This window comes from Gymnogyps californianus, chromosome 1 (assembly GCF_018139145.2).
Source record: "Gymnogyps californianus isolate 813 chromosome 1, ASM1813914v2, whole genome shotgun sequence".
Lineage (NCBI taxonomy): Eukaryota > Metazoa > Chordata > Aves > Accipitriformes > Cathartidae > Gymnogyps > Gymnogyps californianus.
In genome coordinates, this window is record NC_059471.1 from 216,412,700 (window position 1) to 216,430,501 (window position 17,802).

Genomic DNA, 17,802 nt, shown 5'->3' on the forward strand with positions numbered 1-17,802 from the left:
TGTTTTGTTGAAATGGAGGAGACTGTCTGTATTATGTTTCGAGACTTCTGTCAAATGAACATGTTTTAATCCATTGCATGTATTTGTACCATGTCACATACAAGGACAAGTCTTGACAACTCTTTGATTTGGCTTTTGTTGTGTCATACATCTGGCAGGGTGTACATGCTCCAAAGGCCCAGAAGTAATCAAAAGGAGTCTGGATAGGAATATATATACGCAAGCATTGTGCTCAAAGCTTGAAGAGAACGTTATTTAAAACATTCTTTTCATGATATCTTGAGGGCAGAAATGGGACTTCTCTCTGGAAGAAGGGAAGGTATATGTAAAAAGGATTAATATGCTTACTTTTTGCCCATGCATGACAAGGAATGATGATATTCATTTGAAAAGATTGCATGGCAATTTTGTCAGCCATTCAATAAAAAGGGAGTAGCAAGAACAAATTGGTTAATGAATGAGGGAGGAGAGAGGAGAGTATTATGCAGTGAATCTATAAAAATGAACTCAATTTGAATTCAACCAAAAGAACAAATTGATGGAGCAGCAGGCTTTGTAAAGCACTAGATCTTCATCTGGATGCCGAGATAACACAGTGATTAATTTTGCTTCTGTCAAATATCTTGGGTTTTGCTATATAAGAATTAAAAAAAAGCACGCTTTTAAATGCTGTTTGACTATCAAAACACATTCCTCTCACCATTCAAAAAGAAATTTTAAAGAGAATAAATGCTCACTGTATGTACCTTACTTGCCTTCAAAATTGTCTATTTTTACTGTGTTTCTCCTATCTGTCAAACTTTGACATAGAGAAAAAAACCCAATTAACCATTATATATAAAAATTTTTTAAAAAATATTTACATCTATAACATGTTGCCAAGTGAAAAACTGAAGGAAGGAGAAAATTATTTGTATTGTTCCCTTGAAATAAATATTTTAAATGTCAGAATGGACACTGTAAAGGGACAGAAGAGAAATACAGGTAAGCAACTTCTTTTTCTAGTTCACAGGCACTTAATGGCAGTTTCAGAGATGAAATAAAACATTTGCTTAACAGTGCACATGACAGAGATCGTAGTGGGATTACAACCTACAGCACGAAGAGTGCTATCACCCACAGGCTATTTTTATTGTTTAACTATATCGAGGCGGGGGGAAATTGTTCACTCTTATTAATAAAGTAATTTTAGACATGCAAAAGGGTCTTCACCATTTCTTCAAGGCACACATATTTGTCCAGATAAGAAAACCATTCATGATTCGCAAATATCTGGTAGGAAGTCCCATTTCTTGCATTGCTGCAAAAAACATTATTGATCTCTATTTGCGTAGCAACAGCTTCTTTTTCATACAGTAGAGTTTCACATCATCTATTTAACATCCCAGAAAAGACAGAAAGCCAGATTCCTATCCCAAACACCTTACCGCTGCAGTAGAAATGCCAGAAAGAGAGGGAGAGAGTGTCAGTGAAAGAAGAAATGTGTGCCAGGAGAGACATAAGCCATATCCGTGATACTATGTTTATTCAAATGAAGATGAGCACATACAGTGCAATGGAGTTTAATATTTTCAAAATGTGACTTCTTCATTGTATCCCACTTCCTTCTCTAAAAAGCAACCAAACCCCTCTCCCCCAAAACAAAACAAAGCTAGATCACATTCTCAATACTCAAAAATAACTTCTTCCCCCATTCTTGTCTTTTACTCTGTATTCTACAACAGGAACAACCAAAACCAGATTACTTTTGCCTGTATCACAAGAGTGTTAACGCAGAAAGACTATTTGCTGCAGCAAAACCGCTATTTCTAAACCGCAAGAACTGCAGCGCATGGCAAAAAAGAACCAGGTACATAAACCTAAACAAAATCTTATGAGTAAATCTCAAAAAATCTCTACTTTCAAAGAGATTTCAAGAAAAATTTCTACTTTCTAAATTATAAAACTGAAGAAGAGACAAAACAACTGTCACTAGATTTATTTTTGTACCATGTGGTTTCCAAACCTTAAGTCTAATTTTCAAATATGAGCCTTCAATATTTTTACTATCATAAATTGTGAATTATAGTCACCAATCATACTGTACTTTTCAGAAACAGCTTGGCCCTCCCTACAGTAAGCAATCATGTTTTGCCTCAGGCTATGTAGTTTACCTCAAATTATTTCAGATTCATCTAAAAAGATTCATTTTTCTATTAAAATGATGAATGAGCTAAATGAGGTATGTAATAAATACTGCAGGTTTGTAAACAGACTTCTTTTCTCTTGAGAACTAATGCCTTAACTCATTTAGTAATTCTTCCCCCTGGTATCTTCTAGTGAAGTCATCCTTAAAATGTGGTTAGCGCAAGACTGTTTGGAAAGAGCAGGAAGGGTCAGAATATAATCTGCTTATGGAAAATAGAGGACCTCCTCTTGACAAAGCTAATGAATTGAGGACAGGAAAAATAAATGCAACACTAAAGCAAAGGTCATTGCATTGCACCCGTACATAGTGACTAGGACCAGCCACCCAAGGATGATAGGGAAAACATCTAAACAGTTCAGACACAGAAGAGTGAAACACTCTATTTTAACAATATGTAGTCAATTATGACAATAAGTCAAATTCACTCCTAACATAACTCAACACGCTTCAGCTCTAATATGTCGAGGAATGTATTTTGTCTATCGATTTCAGTGCTCAGAAAAGTAAAAGAAGAATTATACATCTCAGATATGATTTTGCTAGGAAAAATCATCCAATAATATGATTACCACATTCACCTAGGGTGCAAAAAGTGCTCTTTAATATAAGGATACTTCTACCAAATTGATTTTTTGAACATAGAATTTATTAATAGACCTTCTTGTGTAGAAAATAATTTACAAAACAAAAAAATACCTCAGCAACAATAGATTTCATTCATTCTCTAACAGGTACTTTAATGAAAGCCTAGAACAATGCATGGGGAAATATATACAATTGTATTAGTATGGATACAGATTTCTAATGATAGCAATAATCAAATTTTAATGTTATGGTTACAGCAAATGAACAGAACATTATTTCTGTGCCTCTTCAAAGGGAAATGAGACTTTAATGTCATTGGCAGCTCAATAAAACCATTTTCTAACATATAGGGTCTTAATGACAGCTCGTTTCAGTCCAGACAGTGAAGCAAATATGTTAACAGTAAACTCCAGGTCATTATAAGGAGATGGAAATACAACAGGTCCTCTGCACTTTGGATAACTATTGATTTTTTTTTTTTTACCTCCATATTCTCTACGTCTCACCCTGACTCACATAATGACTCAAGTGATAGAACGTCAATAAGCTATTTATGGCAAAGCTACCACATTTAAAGCCACTCAACAAGGCTATGTCCAACTCAACTATCCACAATTTTTAGATGTGCAGCAAAGATCTCCAATAATAAATACTGCAAAGAAGGATAAGGTCTGCTGCCTATGTGAGTAAAACATAATACAAGTATTCTTGGAGCGGTCAGAAGCCTGGGGCCTTCAACTGCACCAGTCTTTGCTAAAGAGGACCACACCAGTACCAAAATTCTTTATGGCTAGACTGAAATAAAAGACTTCATAATAGATTAAGTCCTCCTTCAAGAAGGATGGGCAGAAAAAATATCATATACACGCTAAGGGTATGGAAGAAAGAAATCTTTTTTATCAGCTGCACCCCTACAGGCAGTTTTCAAGTACGACTTCAAGCACACAGTGTACTTCGTCCTTTGGTGAAAACCCTCAGAGATACTTTGCAAATATCATCTCAAAATTGACTGTAAGTAAAGCTAAGGGTACAAAACCACTCTCTCTGGTGGCAAGGCCAGTTCAAGAAGTTTTCATTTTCTTCCCCCAACAACTTGCCCTCCATAGATAGTTTGCAATTTCCTCAATACAGCTATTTTTGTAGTCAAGCTATAGAACAGATTGTGGGCACATCTGCATTTGAAAAAGGCCTCCAGGATGGATTTGTAACGCGTTTGCTTCAGTCCACAACATTTACACTGACACAACAGAAAAGGAGGGCAACTGCAGTGCAGAGATGGAAATGGGTAGAAAAAGAGGTAAGGAAATTCTTCATCAGCAAAGCATCCCTTACACCTAACACTGATGTACATCTGACCCTTCAAAATAAGCTAGTTCACATCGTTTGCCAGAAAGAAGTGGGGGGGAGAAGAAGAGAATGAACTTCTCCCAAGTCAGCTCGTTTCAGCATCAAATATCAGCCCCCTTGCAATGGAGACAGCAGGATCACACAGCCAGAGATAGGTGAGAAGCCAGAGGAGATGCAAGACCTCTCCAGCTCTTCAGCACACTGAGTCTCACTGGCATCGCATTTTAAAGACTAGACCCAAATGCTGTGGGATAAGGAAAGTTAGGCTATGTCTGAAATACTCCTCAAAGTCAATGACATCTGAAGGCATTACTAAAGGAATCAACAGCAGCTAGATCTATTTCTGCTGAATTAAGCATCAACAGTTGAACAAATCCTGACACTGACTCCACAAGGGATTTGGTCAGGGTCTGCAAATTGCACTCTGAATTGTAATTTCTACCTTGGTTGGTACAAACATCAGAGTTACTGGTTTGTAAACCTCTGGATCTCCCCCAAAATTGTTTTTGAAGAAGCTGACATCCCATCAGCCACTTTCCAGTCCACTTGTACTGAGGGAGCGTTCCCTAACAGCTTACACAGCACATAAGTAGTTCAGCTATCATAAGCTCATCTATCATCTCCGAGTTTCTTTCAGAGCTTTTATGAATACCACCCAGGCTTGAAGAGCTGTCCATTTCCCTTAATGGTTTCTACTGAAACTTCAGATCTGAGACCTTGTTTGAAGAGACCTCTGCAAAGAAGTTTTGGCATGGGAACTTTCAAAAGTACCTGCACTCTGAAGAGACACGTGAAAAAATTAATTCAGGGTGTTTTGCTGCTATGGCCTCATCTCTTCTGCGCCCTGATCTCTTCTGTGCCCTGCTCATAGTCCCCAATCTGCTCCTGGGTCTACAGTCTATGGTAGGATCCTCGTTCCATGGTGAATGGGTGTGAGTGTGCACATATATGTGTGTGTGTGTGTGTGAGCTTTTATACCTTTTGTTAATTGTTCTTTAAAATCCTCCTTGTCATACTTTATGCTGGGGGGGGGGGGGGTTAGTTTTTTAACCTTTAGCCTAACAAGTGTCACAATCCTCCTCATTCTGTTCACTTAATTATTTCAGATTTTTTTTTTAAGGATGCCCTCCTTTACCTTACCTTGCTGTCCAAGCCCTGCTGACTTCTTTTGGGTTTCTTTTTTTGAGAAGTGGAATACTTTCGCTCAAAGAGACAAACGACATCTTTCTGTAGTTCTTGTCACCTGCAAAGCTTTTACTCATTTAGTTGTTTGGTTTAGCTTCGTTTTATCCAGTTTTTTCATTTGTATGAAGAGTTAATGCTAACTTTTGGGGTGTTAACACTTAAAAATTTCTTCCTTCTGAAACTATAAGCAGCAGCTGCTGTTAAAATTGTTTAAGAATGGGAAATACTACTTCAATCTAACAATTTTATGTCTATTTATTAAAACTGAATTAGCAGCCTTTATAAAGAAAAAACAAAATTCTTCCTTTCTAACCATAATTTCTTTTCCTGTGCACTATTTAAACAGTTTAGCAGCAGTAAAGGAATTAATTTTTGTAGATAATGCTACTGACATTTCAGAAACACTTGTTTTTATCCAAAAAGAATCTGATAGATCAAATCCGGGCTACATAAAATACAAACCTACTGTAGCAGTTTACTAGAACATGGAATTACTCATTCTACCTGACAAATGGTACACATAGATATATGCCCAGTGTTACAGATTTTATAAGTTCAGCTTGGATACATGAAACAAATAAACAGCTAGCATAAGCAATGAAGCCAAGGGAACAAAAACTGACCAGTTACAGGAAACTACAGGAGGCAAGTTATAGAAGGACTTGCAAGGAAGGTGAGAATTACTTAATGTTTTAGTATTTAGACCCATTTTAAGGAAACAAACACAAAGCCTACTTTCTACTTTGTTATCTTATAGTACACTTGAAAGAATGAACTATAGTGGAAATGACAAATTTGCAGTAGTAATAGCAAACGTGCATAGCGATTTTCACCAAAGAACGTCAAGATATTTTAAAATTTCACAGATTGAAACAGGAAGATGATCAAAAACGAGCCGACTACGCCAGGATACATAAGTCACTAGCAGAGCTCAGATACCTTGCTTCTCTTCTGATGTGCAAAATCTATGCCCTGACACGCCTATGCTTCCACAAAAGCACGTTTTTGGTAGTCAGCTCTAAAATGCCACGCAGCGATGCCGTCACCACGCAAAAGCAGCAAGTCATGCTGTCTTCCATGTGAGCGGACATCCTGTAGGATTTTAAGATGTTTCCTTCATTTCATTAGCTCCATCTCTATGTTCTTCTTCCAACTCAACATGCAGCGACACCACACACCTTGAAACGCCACTCCCCAGGCTGATAAGGTTCAAAATTAATTAACAGCAATTCTCGATTGCTTCACATAGGCAGTGCTAACTTAAATATTCTAGAGTAAGTGAAAATTAACAATAAAATTGACATCATGGCTAAATAAACCAGTTTGATAACTGTAATAAGAAATCTCTCAAGCATTTGGCTGATGAGAAAAGACATCACGCGCTTCTCAAAAGCACAGTGCTAACTACAGTAGTAAGTGAAAGATGCAAACCCCCTGGTAATTATGCAAATAATATTCCCCATTATAAATCTTCAGCTCCTCATTAGGTTCAGGCCACAAAACCCTTCTCTCTCCTGCACAATATTAAGAATCCAAGGGTTTAAGGCATAAGCCTAAAGCTGTACCTTGGTCGTAATTCCTCTCCATTTTCCTTTGTTCTCATATTTTAAAATGACAAAATATTAAGCATTTGTTTACCATACTGTAATTATTCTTCAACAATAACATTACCATAAAGGTGAAAAAGCATTGGGAAATGTCTGCAAAAGATACTAATGCTCAGGTGTACTTAGGTGAAATTTGTTTGGTCTTAAATTGTGATTTGGAAAAATACCATGGGCAATAGATTTTTTACTTACACAGCATCAATAAAACTATTGCTGATTGAACTGATTGGTTTACTATGTTACCAACTAATAAACCTTAGAAAGCTTTGATTTTATTTCAGGTACAGAGGGCCAAACAAATATTTATATAGTTGCTGACATAAGTAATCCCATTTATATTCATAGGAATGCTCAGATAAGTATTTTAAACTTTTTTTCTTGAAAATACCAATTTGTTTCCTATTTATACTCAAGTAATTTTTTTTTTTTTTTTTTAAAAAAAGGCATATTCATACCTCAGAGAATAATGATTCTTGTTACAAAGAAGAGTCAATACAGACTCAATATCGCAAGCAACCACTATATCTAAAAAGGTATAAATCTGCCAGACATTTGAAATGAATTGAAATACATAGTGTCAGTTTTCAGAGGAAAACCGCCAGCCATATTTTACAACTTCCTTGTCAGGAAGTTTTTATACATCAGCTCTAATGAAATATGATTCTTTGACACAGAATTTTTCACGAAGCTTGTGCCAAGGTTTGAGACAATCATCAGAAGTTAGACTTTCTGTTGTTGTTTTCTAGCACATAAGAGACTTCAAAAATGATACTTTTTTTAATTCTTATTGTTAGCCAGATTTCTAGCCCAGAAATATTATGGACTTCCTTTAAATACAAAGTAATTAATTTCTAGAAAAGTTTTCTTGTATTCTGTAACTTCTTAACATAGAATAACCAAATTTAGTAAATAGACCTAGACTATCATATTACTCTTCCACCCTCTGAAAAAAAGACATTTAATATTATCCACACACACACACAAGATGACATACTATATTTGCAGCCTTCAGAAAGGTTAGGCTCCTTCTAATCAGCTATTCTTAAGCCAGGGATATTTGACGAAAAAAGAAATAAAATAAAATGACATACAATTAACTAGTAATAAAGAAAAAAAAAAACCAAATAACAAGAAGAGATCTGCTCTCCTCTTCTACCAATAGTGTGAAACAAGTCTGAAGACGTGGTTGCGTGAAAAATCTGAGACTTCTATAAAAGTTTCTGAACTTACAAAACGCCGTGCCTTCTGACGCTCCTCTTCTGTCGCAGCTCTCTCTCGAAGAATGGCTCGAGTCAAATGTTCATTTGAAGAAACCCTTTCTCGTTCCAGAATTTTGCCGAACTCATCACGTACATACATTTGTTCTTGTTTCAATCTACAGAAGGTGGAGGGAAATTTAGATTGAAGGTATATTTTCCAAATGTAGGTTAAAAGGACATAGGTACAGTCACTTTAAAAGCAGTCACTGTAATACATTATTATCGGCTTCCTAAGACACCTAAATACAAATATTCGCTAAAAATTCCAGAAGTTTATTTCAGATTGAAGTGTCAAAATCAGAATACACAAAAGCTACAAGCCTTAGTATCACTATTCATTAAATCATACAAAATACAACTAATTCAAGAGCTTTATGAAAATATATTTTTAAATAACCAGAACATGCACGGAGCTCGGTTGGTTGGTTGGTTTTGTTCTGTTTTTAAGGAACCCTTTGTTCCAGGAAGATCCTTCTCCCCACCAGCCGGTGGGCACCCTAATTCCAGTTAAAAGCTCCATTCTTTTCTGCAATGGCATAATGCTTTCCTACCTCTGGACACACCATAAACCCAAATACAGCATCTATTTACCAAGCTGCAAAAAGATCGAAAAACCATAATAAACCTTTCCCAGCAATTTGAGACGATGAGATGAAAACAGCTATTGAACTTGTTGCAACAGAGTTAATAAAGACAACTCAGAAAATTCTCAACATTTATGTGTCACAAACGATAAATATATTTGAAATCTTCACTATAGTCCTTGATACAAGCACACCATATCTAATTTTCATGAAAATACATAGATACAAATTGTTTAGCTAATAAAACTTATCTGTTGCATATATGTTGTGACACTGAACACAGAGTCAGCATTAGGGAACTCAGAATAGTAATGGCAGTATCAGACACTGGTTTTCATAGATTTTTGAAAGAGTGATGGAGAGGAAGCTTAAGTATTCTCAGTGCATTTATACGTTGTCAAGGGAGCTTCAGAGAACAAATCATAATGAGCACGGTCACTTCGTAAAAGGTACTAGCATTACAGTACATTAGATTCTTCCCCAGGGAAAATATTTAAGTGAGGTGGGGAGGAAAAAAGACAATTACAAGATGTATTACTTCTGTGCTCAGACATAACCCTCTGAAACACAGCAACCAACTGGGAATCTTTATAAAAAGTTTATTAAGCAGCATCTTCAATTACTCTAGAAAAAAAGTCAGATTATGCAGACATGGACCAAATTCCATTAAGTCATTTCCCAAGGTCCCCCAAATTATTCCAGCAGCATTGAGATAACAAATCCTTCACACAATCAATGGTGCAGTCAAAACACACTGGTTGTCTTTTGGATTGGAGAAATCATGTTTTGTCTAAAAAGAAAAAAAAGTGTCAAAATAGAAGTCTCAGCAGCTTTTTCTTGTGAGAGACAGCAGAGAAAGCATTTAGCGTTTCCTGAGACTGAAGTAAGCTCCTTCCTCATCCCTTCTGGATTGTACTTCCCACAAGCAGTTTTCCCCTAAAAATGTCTCTTCTTTATGCATACTGTACCTAGAAGAATAATTAAAGTATATGAAATCAGACAATATCTGAAAAAGGCTGCTAGAGGTTTGCACATTACAAACTCTCCAAAACTAAAAAAAAAAAAAAAAAACAAAAAAAAAACCACACACACACACCACAAAAAATCCCCAAAAAACTAAAAAAAACACATAGATGTTTACATCTAATTCTTGGCAAATTATTCCCGTATTTGACACGAGCTCAGTTAGTCTTCTCAAGTCTTCCTTCTTCTTGCCCCTGGAATTACGAACCTTTGAGAGATCTCCTCTCAACCTCTCTTGCAAAAAGAAGAAAGTCAGTTTTCCTAACACTTAAAAATAATGGGCTCCTAATGTTAAGATAAACCCTTTGATGGCTTAACCTGACTGCTGTTACATCCAGCTTCCCTGCTAACTACACTACAGAGGGGCAGGACGTTCTTTTCTACTTTTGCCAAAAGTCCGCATGTCCTTTGCTGCAAACTTGCTACAAGATGATGACCCAGAATCTCGTCTACATTCACGAGTCATCTGACTCCTCATCCTACAGCCAGCCGTTAAAAAGCTTTGCATCAGAAGCTCTGACATCCCACAGAATTAGCAGACAATAACAGAGCTGTGGGTATGGCCACACCAGTGACAGAAGGGATGGCTATGTAATGCTGGCTTCCCACAAGCAGAGAACTCAGGGCAAGACTTGCTACTTCGACCTTAACCAGCCCATTTAAAATTAGTCCAGGTATCGCAATACTACCTTCTAACCATTCCAGTTTTGAATATCTTCTTGGCCATGAAGAGCTGTATGCTACCACAGCAAGAGAGGAAGGGATGGGGATAGGACATCCAAAATTGGCATCTATAAAATCCCTGCCAAAGTTGTATAACCCTATACCTGACCCCATAAGTTACTGGTTTCCAACTACACCATGTGATAAAAATCCCAGAAAAAGGATTCTGTGCCATCCTTTGTTGGCAATCGCATCTCATTGTCATTGCCAAACCAGTCGCCCAAGGAACTTCCATCGCAAGAGAGTAACCGACAGGAGTGCAGGGCAAGTGCCTCACTTCCAACTCCCACCGCTGGTAATAACGCACTATGTGTTTTTAACAAATTACTATCCGCTCACCTCTTTTTTTCCCCACTCCATGTGTAAAATGATATTACTAAACAGTTAAGTGATGTGTTCTTTCCCAATATATGAAGATGAAAAACACTATTTAATATTAGCTTGCTCATTGATACCAATAATGATGTGAAATACTTAGATAAAATCTTCCCACTTTTGATGTATGTTTTTTATAACAGTTCATCCAAATTCAGTTTTCTTAGTTACAGACCATCTTTCTTCCTTAAAGTGGGATTTCTTGATGTCTTCAAAAATGCACTTATAATGGTGTAAAAGTCAGCATAAATATCCAAATGCAAAACTGTAAGCATTTAAAGTTAACAGTTTGCAGCTAAGCAGTAATGCCTTGCATAAATTGATCGTCATCCAATTAAAAAAAAAAAAACCAAAACCCCAAAACCACTACCACCACCACCACAACCCCTCTCGCAAAAAAAAAAAAAAAAAAAAAAAACAACCCAAAAAAACCCCAAACCTTACCACTGTCCCTATTACACCTGCAAGGCTGTGGCACAAGTTCACCTTCTGGAGATTTAGGAACGTTCCTGTGATCTCCAAACTCAATTTATACTTGCCTCTTTAAACACATTCACTTTGGGGACAAAGATCATTTTAAGATAACAGCCTTGTCCACTGTTCCGTCTTCTGTTTTTCATGCAAACAAAATCCACTCTTTCAGGCTTTTACAAGAAATGTTGTTTCCCTGATCAACCCATCAGCTCTTCCCGGCAGCTGTTGCAGAACTACATGCTCCATTTCCAGAGGATTTCACTTTGGTGATTAACTAATACTTCCCAGGTTTTTTATGCCCCAAAATATTCGTTAGTTTGTTAGCAGAAGTACCTTGCACTTTCATACCACTTATCAGTTAGTAGGAGTTAGCCATTTATGTCCTCACATATAACACCTTAAACTTTCTTTTGCCATAGTATCACTAAATTTTGTACCACATGTATCTTTCAGAAATAAAAATATTAACATTAGTTCCAAGACTGCTTTCTGAGAAATCCCATTACTAACCACTTTCCAGACTAATAATCTCCATTTGTCATTTGCGACAAATCTCCACCTTCTCCAGTTTAACCAGTAATTTTCTAAAGATGCCAAGTGCTTTAGTAGCCATTGACAAGAACAGGCCTACCGTGTGTCTGTTGTTTTAAAGCAGCTATGTTGTTATGGGGGAGAAATCAAGTTATTTATTCTCTGCTGCTACTTCCCTTCAGTAATGTGTATTTTGTCTCTTATTTTCCATTCCCTTTATGTCAGTAACAGACCTTCTCTTCAACATCTGTTACATCTTTGCCACTAATTTTACTTCAACTGTTCCAGAGCTGTCTGTATTGCCTTCTACTCCCTCAAAAACATCCTTCTTTGGTAAGTGAAAAAACCGACAAACCCAAAACACATCTATTTAGTTTTAAACATACTGGAGTAAAGAAAATGAAAACTTCCACTTGACTTCTTGGCTTCCTTTGTCTCCATGACTTTTGGCATAAAGCTTTCTTTGCTGGTCCATATGTCTGCATATCCATCTTGTGGACCTTCTGATCAGCTGCAGTCCTTTTTGAAGACAGCTATTCAACCAGCACCATTTGGAGCTCTTCCTACCTGACTTCTCTTCTTGTTTGGCTCTGAAATACTAGAGAGTTTTCACAGCTTTGTCTTTTCAATTCTTTGAATTTGTCTTTGTCTTTGAATTCCCAACTCTCCTCTACATTCCTCCTCCTCTCCTCTACATGAAGAGTTTATCAGCTCTTCATTTCAATTGGCTTAACTAGATGCCTCCTTTCATCAAGACGTACTTGCCGATATCACAAAGCAATTCTGCAATTTATGTGCTCGTCTCCAGAAGCAAAAGCTTGCTCCTTCACTAGAGGCTAGCTGCAAGCCAAAGTAGTTCCCTGCATTACTGTGTCCATAAGCTCAGAGGCTTGGTGACATCTGTGTATCCAGTTTTGCCAATGTGTTTAGTAGCAGTTTTATTAAATTTTTACATCAAGACACTCAGGTCACGTCGGTCAAAGAAAGCTGTATAGCAAACATTTTACTGATTATTTTTTTTTTCTTCCTTGCGTGGCATTCTACCATAGAAGAAATTTATACTGTTTCATGATCAAATTTTATACAATTTAGGCCAAAAAGGTACTTGTTTTACGTTCTTCAAAAACATCCAGGACTGCCTTGCTCATAGCAGCACCTTAACACAAAAATTTAAAGTCTTTCCTATCTACTCTAATCCTCATTCACGTGATGCAGGAATGTATCTCATTGCACCTACAGAACAAAATACAACTAGTTAACTTCCTGAAGCACTCACTAAACTTTTTCATTTAGGGCAACTTTTATTCACAAAAAAGTCCTAAATACCCATCTCAACTGATTTAAATTCACCAGTTTTAACAAAATAAGTAGGACTTTGAAGTAATTTTCATTTATTTGAGCTACATAATTGGGTGGCTTATAGGAGCTTAATGAAACAAACACAAGGCAGATACGAGCTGATCGCAAACATTTGCTTGCATCAACTTACAGTAGTTTTCTTTCTTGACATTACAAATTCATTTTACTGGCATTCAGCATGTACTGCTGCTGAATAAAGGCACACATCAGCTAAATCTACAGTAATAAATTATATTATTATCTAGCCAAAAGTAAAAAAATAGATGCACATCTGTAATTCATAAGGAGTTAAACAGCACAACTTGGCGGTACAGTCCACTACTCCAAGAATTCCACATAAATAGACCACCTAAAATGACATTTTTAATTACAACAAATATGAAGGCTCAATATAATGGTTCTCGCATTTAAGCACAAAACTCTAGTTAACGGGACAAGAGACATTATGCGTTACACTGATCATTTATACAGAAAGAAAGAAAGTGTTTTAAAAAAAGGTGCTGAAACAGCAGAGAAGGCTGCTGGCGATACATTTTTCTACACAGTTGATAGTTTGAATAAAATACTTCTAAATAATTATGAAATACTGTTTCAAGAAGTGTACAGCTATTTAGTTACAGTAGCTGATTTAATGAAATACAGTATGCAATGCTATCACTTTTCCATAGTGCTATTTGAAAATACACACAAAGCATTAACAAGAACCTCTAGGTACTAAAGTTTGGATTAACACTTCACAGTATTTCATCCTCTCAACTGTTTTATAGCACACAATTATACACAAAAAGCAACAACTCCTGCCTTTCTACAGCACTGTCTTTTAGGACTTCAACAGTTTAAGTTAATGCTATGAAGAAAACTTATGTACTTGTACTTTTTGCAATTTAGTAAACAAACAGCCAATGATTAAGTCACTTACCTTATTACCCCCTAAAGCTTCTGGCACTCAAATTCTACTTCATAACTTCCTTCATCCACCCTTTAAATGCTTGATGATTCTCTCTTACTTTATTAAATGGAAAGTGCAGTTCACAGCTCTCACAGAATCATGCAATCATTTAGGCTGGAAAGGACCTCGTGTGATCATCTGGTTCAAACTCCTTGCTCAAGCAGGGTCAGCTGGAGCAGGCTGCCCAGGACCGTGTCCAGTTGGGTTTTGAATATCTCCACAGATGGAGACTTCATAACCTCGTAGGGCAACTCGATCCAGTGTTTGACCACCTTCACAGTGTTTTCTTGTGTTTAGACAGAATTTCATGTGTTTCAGTTTGTGTCCACTATCTCTTGTCCTAATCCCCAGATCTTCCTGCCTGCCCTTCTTGAAAATGTGAGTGACACTTGCTTTCTCGCAGTCTTCAGGAACCTCTTCTGATCACCATGACCTTTCAAAGATAATAGAGAGTGGCCTCACAATGACATCTGCCAGCTCCCTCAGCACTCATGGGTGCAACTCATCAGTCCCCATGGAACTTCTCTATGTTCAGTTTGTTTAAGTGTTCCTAACCTGATCCTCCTTCACCATGGGTAAGTTGTCTGTGCTCCAGACCTTCTCCCTGGTCTCAGGGTCCTCGGATTCCTGAAAGCTGGCCTTAATAGTGAAGACAGAGGAAGAAAAGGCAAAGGTGGCTTCAGAGTATCTCCACCTTCTCTGTTTCCTTTGTCACCAGGGGCCCTGCTCCATTTAGCAGTGGGTCCACACTTACCCTGGTCTTCCTTTTGCTGTTGATTTTAAACACTATATTCTCATATTCATATCTAAATAGACAGACATCTCCATCTATCTGCAGATCTATCTGCTGATAGATAACTAAAAGTAATGAAGTATTTACATTAAGTAAAGCAATAGCAAAAATAACAAACAATACCAAAATTTTGCTATTTATGTGAACACAAAGCTTACAGACTGAAGACAGGAAAATGTGTGCATACCTTCCTGAAATTTTTCTTTGAACAATCTAGCAGACACAAAGTTCAGTATCTAGCTTGTTCAGTGGTACTTCAACCTAGTTTCATCTTGGAAGCGAGACTACATCCTTGCAGTCAATGACTGACATAACTAACCTACTGGACACACTTCTTGTAACTATGATACTTCAAAACAACATACTCATATCAGCTCCCATCCTTGCTCTGGAAACCTGTTTTCAGTACAACCCAAACTTGTGAATATTAAAATTGAAAAACATATCAGTGAATACCTAGAAAACTTCCTGGGGTTTTTTGTGCCAAGATGCAAAGATTCATTTGTTATGTATGTTTTAATAAAAGCATGCTTTTCAAGTAGAAAACTGGGTCATCTCCTCAATATAGATATTCTAAATATAGACAATATTTGGGCATTAAAACATAGGAGAGAAAAAAGCTTTTGTCAGAAGAAAAGTTGTACTGGCTAAAACTGGACACACCTCTGTACCAATAGCCCTCACAGCACTGCAAACATCCTGCTTATCTCAAAATAAGAGATTAAAAATGCTCTGCCTGAGGCTCTTATTGCCTTTAAAGACTAGACTTAAGAGCTTAGCTAGAGGATGAAAAAAAAATTATTGAATTTCCTTTGTAAATGAATACTGTGACAGTTATGAAGCTTACCTATCTGAATGAAAAACTTGAATCCAGATCCCCTCCAGAGAAAACTCCTAGATTCAAGTAATTCCCATCTCATTGGAGACAGCAGCCCCTTGGAGTCACTCAGAGTAGAATGCTATTGCATACATTAAAATTACTGAACACAAGAAGCAGACCTAAATATATGAAGTTTGGATTTACCTCAAAAAAACCAACCAAAAGTATGATTGAGCATTGCTGTCACCAAGGGAAAAAAAAAAATCCTGGAGGAAACTGCAAGAGGCGAGGTAACTCCTGATACACTAACCACCAAAGATTTATGGATCTCAGAACAAACAGAGGCATAATAAGAATTTGGATATTTTTGTTATCATATTATCATATTTAGGTTCCACTATAAGACAAATTTCAGACTGTTTTAATCCTGAAGTCACTTTAATCAAAATAATGTTTGCAGTACACTCCACCTAAATCAGATTCTGTTAAAACTGAACACAAAACCTACCACGTTATTCTCAAGGAGCTATCTCACACCAGCAGACAGATGAAAAGAATTCTGAAAGATGCTCTCATATATATGAGCCAATTGGTTCTTAGATGTAGATTTTTTGAGGAGTGGGCAGGAGGGACAGAGACAAAAATTGAAGTAAGTTACAGACGTGACCAAAACATCTGTCCCAACCATCTCCTGAAGCAGATCTTCAGACCAAAGCCAAAGGGGAAATATCCTATTTCCGCAGAATAATACTTTTGCTTCTGCATTCCTCTTTTTTATTCATAACTTTTTTCCTATAAAAGCAGTGAATGTGAGATTCTAGGTGGCATTTGTTATTACACAGCTTTTGAACTACCGATGAACACACTACATGCAAGATTAAGTAAAAGAGAATCCACGTGTGAGTACACCAAACGTTTCAGAGCATTATCTGAGACAGGCTGAAATGCTTACCCCACATCTCTGGGAGGAAAACCTCTTTCTCTGCAGGTATGGAAGAGCCCAAATTAATTCAATTATGGCATCTCCCCAAGCTAGCAGTACTGATTTAGCCCCGACTTGAACAAAGAACAGCTGAAATATCATGGCAGTGTTGCTGTACCACACATTGTCACCGAACGAACAGGCTACAGGTGAGAGCACCCAGCTAGCACACAACAGTCTCTTCAATTACAGTTGACCATCACAAGCACCACGAAAAAAAACCAAGTAATAATAATCTCAATTGCTTGGTTCATCTTGGCCATTTACTGCAGTTGACAGTAGAGGAAAAGTAAATTTGCCTAAATTAATGCATATTAAGGAATAAATAGATTGAATACATCTGTATTTAAAAATTTATGTAGAAAGTTGCTCTTTAGGTTTTCAGAATTTTATATTTTTTATATATATCAGTCTAAAGTAATTATTTCTATTCAGATCAAACTAGTATTAAATAATAACAACAACAAAATAATACAAAACAAAATAATAACAAAAATTTTTCCTCAATTAAGTAATGACTTAAAATTAATAACTGACAACTATCATATCGGGTCCAACAAAATAAGTGAAGTCAAAATACGCAGCTAGCTCCACTCTCCAATTACTGTGCAACAGAATTAGAAATTTAAGAACAAACAAGAAAGCATCTCTGATAGGACAAGCTATCTGTTTTCTGTGTCTCTTAAGAAATACAAAAATAGATTCAAAAAAAATGGCATGATAAAACTTTGCTGCACTCTGAAAAAAAACTTCCACCCTTTTCAGATCCATTTTTCAAATGAGTTCAAGAGAAGAAAATTGTTAATTTTACCACGTGAACTTATGACACGGTACTGTAATCTTGCACAGCATGAACCATGTTAGCCACACTAACAAGATGAATAATTTAATTCTCAATCCAGAAGAATTCACTCTATTGTTTACTTCAAAATATCCATTTCTGTCATTCTTGAAAAACACCTGCAGATCTTAGAGTTTATCATTAACAAAAAAGCACCTTTTAATTCACAGACGACAG

At 36.7% G+C, this 17,802-nt stretch overlaps 1 protein-coding gene across 3 annotated transcripts in view; it reads right to left on the bottom strand.

Moving 5' to 3' along the window:
• CHCHD3 (coiled-coil-helix-coiled-coil-helix domain containing 3) overlaps positions 1-17,802 on the bottom strand; it is a 164,271-nt gene that overhangs the window by 98,621 nt on the left and 47,848 nt on the right. For 2 of the 3 annotated variants that reach the window (XM_050895241.1, XM_050895240.1), the window contains exon 4: positions 8,143-8,287. In XM_050895241.1, coding sequence (XP_050751198.1) covers positions 8,143-8,287 — 145 coding nt within the window. The remainder of the gene's footprint in view (positions 1-8,142; positions 8,288-17,802) is intronic. The other variant, XM_050895243.1, reaches the window with a different exon arrangement.